The sequence below is a fragment of the Temnothorax curvispinosus genome, unplaced genomic scaffold, assembly GCF_003070985.1.
Source record: "Temnothorax curvispinosus isolate PA1 unplaced genomic scaffold, ASM307098v1 QBEX01002750.1, whole genome shotgun sequence".
Lineage (NCBI taxonomy): Eukaryota > Metazoa > Arthropoda > Insecta > Hymenoptera > Formicidae > Temnothorax > Temnothorax curvispinosus.
The window spans coordinates 56,015-62,815 of NW_020212530.1; the positions used below are offsets into that span (position 1 = coordinate 56,015).

Below are 6,801 nucleotides of genomic sequence, written 5' to 3' on the forward strand. Positions count from 1 at the left end.
TTAAAATATTACAATTTGATATTTTACAGTCGTTTGTCATCCGCGTCCTCTAACTCCCTCTAAGAAAACAGGTTCCCTTTTTTCGTCACGTTCTGCTCGTCGTGATCAATCGTTAGAAATCCATATCTTTTACTGTCTTTTTTTTCTTTTTTCTTTTGCTTGTTCCGTTTTACGTCGACAATGCGAGACAATGTGCTCTGGGGGAAAGGAGGGAAAGGGAAGGGGCGGCGAGGGAGGGACAAAGAGAGATTTTTTTAAACGTCTTTGAGAAAAAGTGACGATAAGTTTTTCCGTTTCGGGCCGAATGTGTATCGAGGGTGCAAGTGTGTCAGTCGGTCCCAATCATAAGAAAGCCTCTAAGAATTTATATAGTAGATACACACGAGCGTAAATGTACATATAAACATATAATACTATATATATACATATATATTTTTCCTCATACGTTTACATGTATACCCATCTCGCGTTATTCAACGACGCATAAGAAGAAACTAGCGAGATCCTATTTGTATTTTTTTTTCTTATCCTGTCTTTCCATCGTCCTTTCGTTACTTTTTACTTGTTAACCGGGTCCGGCTCCTCTCGGTCCCCTCTCTAAATCCCGAATGTGATTAAGAATGCACTGTACACGCTATAGGATCTAGGAATGTTAATATTACAAGAAACCACAATAATTTATTATAATACAGCCTGCTGTACACCAGATGACTCGAGGCAGTACAAGACAGAAAAAACGCCTTTTCTTCGCGGGGAGCTTATCTCCTATTTAATCCGATTTACTCCCGGGAATATGATTTAACGAAGGAAACGGCGGTTATTATATCATTCACGTGAGTCTCAAGACGAGAGATTTGAACGTATTACCCTTTTACTACTTTTTTTTTTTTATTTCTTCCAGTGAGTTAAAAACGAATGTGAGAGGGAGAATGGCGATGGCAAGGGGCAGGGACCACTTCAGTGTCGGGCTAAGAGAAAAAACAGAGAGAAAGAGAGAGAGAGAGAGAGAGAGAAGAATGGAAAAGAAATTCGCCGTTAAAACTACGATCGCATAAAAGTTGCACATTGATTTCGATATTACGGCAGGACGAATGTGTAACACCTTTGCCAATCAAGTTATGGAGCCCTAAATAAGTCGGGCTGTGCAGTTTTTATAACCTGCATCGGTCTTTGAAAAAATACTCCTTTTCTTCCTCTTACAATTTAATTATCTTAATACTTCTGCGAACCAATTAAGAATCATAGAAGAACAGCAAAACAGATAAGTCTATCCATTTGATCGTTCAATGGATCATGGATCATGAAACGGGTCTACCCGAACGGCCGGCAAAGTGTTAAAATTCGTCATGCCATCCGCTTTTATTATAACGCTCCTGCGACCGTAAGTCTTGAATAGAAACGACGAAATAAAAATGATTTCTGCTGGTATCGTCGAGATCGAATATTAATGAAGTTAATAAAGCGTTTTCGTCAGAACGGACGTGAATCGATTTTTTTCCAACAAGATAGAAAATTTCGTTGGCTGCAGGCCGCCCGCAGCCTCGAAACAGCGCGAATGTTAATAAGAAAAAAAGAATGGAATTTCGTTTTCGTACAATAGTCGTCGTTTTGATAAACAAGCATTAGCGATTCGCGCGCACAGCAACACCGTTACTGTTCCGACGAGATGCTAAAATATCGTGCTACTGATTTTGATTTAATATTAGGCCCTTGCACATGAAATGTCGGTTTCATATGTACATCAATGATTTTAATTTCTTGGAAAATACATGATTCATATAACTTATACAATAATTCAGAAAACTCGTTCAATATATCTTGAAAAAAATCCATAAAAAGTGAATAAAGTTCACAAGTATAATAAAAGTTCACAAAATCATGCTGATCAAAAATGTAGGAAACTTAAGAGATAAAAAGATATAAAAAGATACATATTTCCAGCTATATATTCCGGACGTGAAATTTTGCATACAATTATTCACTTTTCTCACATGATTCGTTCTAAGTGATTTATACAATAAACCATTTCTAAATTATGCTTACAATTAATTCTTACTTTAGCAAGAAGTGACATCTGAATCCATACCACTAATGTGGAAATCATATAATTATAATAAAATAGTAATAGAATTAATAATAATGGTAATATTAATACATTAACAATATTGATAGTATTATTAATGGCCGATTGAAATATCTTTAAAATAGAAAAATAATATGCTAAACTTTTCAATTTTCCCGATTAATTATTTATAAATAATTATTTTTAAATAATTATTTTTAAATAATTATTTATTACAACTTGAAAAAGGAAGAAAAAAAGTCAAATCATGCACGTGTAGTATACTCGTGTACCTAGTATACTAGTATACGTGTAGTATAATATACCTGATTATTAAGTTTTACTTTTTTCAAAAAAAATGACATCTCATATGCAATGATCTAATAGAGAAGCTGCGAGCTACATACACACGCACTCTCTTTCTCTCTCGCACACAATTTCTCCCGATTCGATTCGGGGCGATCGTTTATCGGCTACGTAATTAAGGCTCAATCACGTGGTGGCTCGTGGCTTGTAACACCGCCGTGTAAATGTTGAAAAATAGTACATGCTTAAAAAAAAAGACGTAGAGAGTCGCCGGAGAATTCAAGTCTGCGTTAAGATACACGTATACTTAATTCTAAACGTACTTACAGCTACTACAAGAGACATGTGTGTACCTCGATAAAATCAATTATATATTCGCAAATATGCGTAAAGCGGCCCCATGCCCCATCACGCGCGCTCAACATGATCGATTCGCTAAAAATATACGAAAGAAAAAATGAAGCTCTCTGTACAAGGATATACAACAATTGTCTGTACGTGTCTGCGTGTGTATATATATGTATGTGTGTTCATGCCATAACGACGCTGGCAACAAGTGAACAGAACAGACCTGGACTGAACTGAATTAAATTGAATTGAACTAAAAAAAGAGTTCCCCAAAAAAGTATATTAATTTTGCAACGACGCGACATGATTCGCCTCTTTCGAGAGCGAGGATCCGAGAGAGCCCTCTCTCTCTCTCACCAGTGCCCATGGCAATGCGTGAAAAAGACACAAAAAGGACAATCGTCGCATGATCGGATAAAATCCGAAAGAACATGGCAAAAAGAACTACAGCCATCTCCGATCCCCGCCCTACGGAGAACGTCATTATCGCGGCGTTTCGTCATTAGTAAACTAAGCTACATAGCTCGTAATATAGCGTCGACAGAGCAAAAAGTCAACAATGATTGAGCCCCTGCGCCTTCCATCCGGATAGAGAAAGTATTGGGCATTCTGCCACGTCTTATCTCTTCCGCTTTTGCATTTTACTCATGATTCTGATTTCTTATTTCATTTTTTTTTCTTCCATTATCTTCCGCTATCTTACTAGCCGCTTTACATCATCGTTTACTATCAATATGTTAAAGTACAAATGTTCACTCACACAATGATCCTCTCTCGCTCACGCTCGCGCACCACTCATGCATACCAGTTTTTCCTTTTAAAATAATTACCATAATTAGCGCGGATTACTTTATCATTATCGTAAATAATCGGGGAGAGAATTAGGAGGTTGGTTGGTGAGGGATTGTTGAAGAGCTTGGTTGATTGGTAGGTTGCTTGGTGGTTAGTTGCTTCGTTTTCCTAGTGATGGTGGTGTAAGTACGCTCACGCTAAGGTCAATGGTACGTACAGTAGGTGAGGTATGCTTTCAGGATGAAGGACACGGGGTGATAGATGAAGAAATTTCGACGTGCATCCGCTATTCGTCGTCGTCCTTCCATTCCTCTTCGCTGTCGCTTTTTATTATAGTTTGGTTCGCCTGCGCGGCCCCCACCACCGGGGCGCCGTCGTTTTGTATTTTCTTTTTGTACGCGGTCATTTCCTGCGAGGAAAAAAATAATATTTCATCTTTATTTCGAAAACGCTTGGACATTCATCTCGTAAATTAATTCAATCAGATTCGAGTTGCGAGTTGTGCAAAAAGTAGAGTAATATATTCCGACTATGTAGTATAAGAAAATTCACGACTTATAGCTTCTGACGTTATATGATAGCAGTGCCGGGGCTAGGAGTCTTAATGGTTAAAAGCGTAAGGTTGTGCTAAATTTAGATACGTTACCCTTTCGTATCGAGCCTTGTCCTTCTCTGCCATAGCCTCGTATTTGGATTTGGTTTCGGGATCTGCGTCCGACCATTTCTTGCCTAATTCCTTAGCTATATCGCCTACGCCATATTCAGGATTCAGCATTTTGACCTTTCCGCGTTCATCGTTGCAGAACCAGAAGAAAGCAGACCTGATGAAATTAATTATTAAATCTATCTGCTTATTCAAAGGGTTCGTGCTGCGATAATATGCTAAACCAATCTTTTATAGAGACTAAAGAAAATTATAATGTATAATTCGGAAATAATCTAAATTTGTGAATGTAGTTTTGAGAAATTGCTCTGTAAATTTAATTTTCAGAAAAACAATTGAAAAACAAAACTTTACTTTAAAGAAATAAAGTTGCGGGAAGCCAATATCCCAGAAATGACACTAAAATGCGAATAAAGGTTTAAAAAAAATTAAACTTTTGTTTCCGTTCGAATTTACAAGTTAACTTTTCTCGCTGCGTGTTTAAATATTAATCAAGCAAATTTTTTTCTCGAGATCGAGATACATTATGTATTAAACAGCGTGAGGGCTTACAGCGATCTCTTGGGAGCATTGTGATCCTTGATGTGTTTGCGTTTCTTGCCCCTGCCCTTATTCTCTCCCTTAGGCGGCGTATAGTTCTGCATCTCCGTGTCGTATCTCTTCTTGTCCTTCTCTGCCATTTCGTGGAAACGCTTCTTCTCGATGTCCGACATAGTCTACGACACATACGGTATTTCGTATAGCGTTAGCGTTTCCATACGGTTGATCTCGCATATTCACGTGCGATAAAAATGTTCAGTTACTGAGAAAATAAGTGTTCTCCGACCGATCTGGCATATTCACAGTCGCGTGCACGCAGGATAATAGATACTCTAAAGACACAGTTCTTTAACGACGGCGTCACGACGCGGGAGGTTTTTGCCGTGTATCGGATCCGTTTTACTTATCGATAATCTTGATTCTGCTGGACGAGATGAAGATTGACGGCTTAACGAGGCGGGACGGGTCGGCCCGTAACGACGCGCTTAAATACCGTACTTGCACGTGGCGTTTATCGAGCGCACGTATTTATTCAGAGGCCAAGATCAAAGTGGCTCTCGCGAGTCCACAAGCAGGACTTTCGACAAAACGTTACGCATTCCGCTTCTCTCGTTCGCACCTCGGGCTGTGAAACCGACATGCGGAGAAGTCCAACCAAGTATCGTGATCGCTTCTAAGTTAGTTCTTACAAGGACTCTCTTGATCCTAGCGTTAGCAGGGAGCTCTATTAATATATCTCAAATTTATTTACGTATAATATTAAGATAAAAAAATTACTTATATGTTTTTATACATATACGATATTATCCCAGCAAACATCAAGTATGTGTCGTATTGCATTTACATTGTTGAGTAGGAAATTATAACTCGCATGTAAGATGCATATTACTTGGTGTTTGCTGGAATATCTGTAAAAATGTGATTTGTAGTGAATTATAGCGAGTAGTTTGAGCTGAAAAAAAATCTCACCTTCCACCTCATTGCACACTTTTTGGAGAATTCCCGGAAAACGATCTTCTCCTCGGGATGCTTCTTTTTATGCTCCTGGCGACATGTCTGGACGAAGAACGCGTACGCTGTCATCCGTCCTCTTGGCTTCGAATCCTTTCCTCTCGGCATATTGTCCCGCTGCAGGCTCTGAGCGTTATTTTGTTGAAGATTATTTTGCGGTATCTGCTGTATCGGGTGCTGAAATCCAAGCAAACGGTCTACAATGCAAAACGCTGCCGCGGCAAATAACAAAAGACCTGTTAACACCTTCAAACAACAAGTCTCAACGGCAGCAATAACTTTCTACTCTTGTATCAAAGGAGATTTCTGAGACGGAAATACTTCTTTCTATTTCGACGTGAAAACAAAAGAAAAGTCTCTAAATTCTCAAAGTAGAAATCTTCCATTTTTCCATTGAAAGGAAACTTAAGTGCTAAAATCTTCGACTTTCGCATCAAAAGAAAAATTTAAATTTAAAAATAGAAACGATCTATTTTTACATATTCGGGAGAAAAATTGAAGTCGCAAAATAGACTTTCTATTTTTAAATCGAGCAAAACTCGTGTAGATATATATGTTAATACGCGGAGTAAAATGCGCCGTGTCGTCGTATTATGAGAAATTTGCGTAAGTGGTGAGAGAATTTTCTCGCGTGTCCGTTAGCTCGCTTTTCGCGAGCTGCCGCGAAAAAAAAATTGAGATTTTTTTTTCTCTTACACCGTGATGCGAAAGATTAAGTCGTTCAGACATTGCCGCGAGCGAATTTAGCCAAGTTATCCGCGATAACTGAGACGTGTCGTTACGCACTTTACGTAATACGACTTGCGTGTTAAATTAATGAACGGCTGCGGCCCGCGATCTCACATTGACAATGAGACACACGTAACAATGCTCGCCGTACAAGCGCGCGTTTTTGATTTTGTCAAGTAACAATGGTCATTACATTGTACGTACGTGCAACGTTGTACAGTATATTATCATTACGTACATAATTACTACGTCGTTGTTATTGCACATAATGCCGTAATTAATAATAATAACAAATATAGATCGGCATTATATTATTATATTATCAAATCGTTGTATGTTTGATCGTTAT

At 38.4% G+C, this 6,801-nt stretch overlaps 1 protein-coding gene across 1 annotated transcript in view; it reads right to left on the reverse strand.

Annotated features, from left to right (window-relative positions):
- Positions 1 to 658: 658 nt before the first annotated feature.
- Positions 659 to 6,801, reverse strand: part of LOC112451897 (high mobility group protein DSP1-like) — a 6,865-nt gene continuing 722 nt past the window's right edge. The window contains exons 2-5 of the mRNA XM_025011808.1: positions 5,682 to 5,900; positions 4,725 to 4,888; positions 4,155 to 4,329; positions 659 to 3,917 (exon numbers count right to left, since the gene is read on the reverse strand). Coding sequence (XP_024867576.1) covers positions 3,795 to 3,917; positions 4,155 to 4,329; positions 4,725 to 4,888; positions 5,682 to 5,831 — 612 coding nt within the window. The 5' untranslated portion in view covers positions 5,832 to 5,900 and the 3' untranslated portion in view covers positions 659 to 3,794. The remainder of the gene's footprint in view (positions 3,918 to 4,154; positions 4,330 to 4,724; positions 4,889 to 5,681; positions 5,901 to 6,801) is intronic.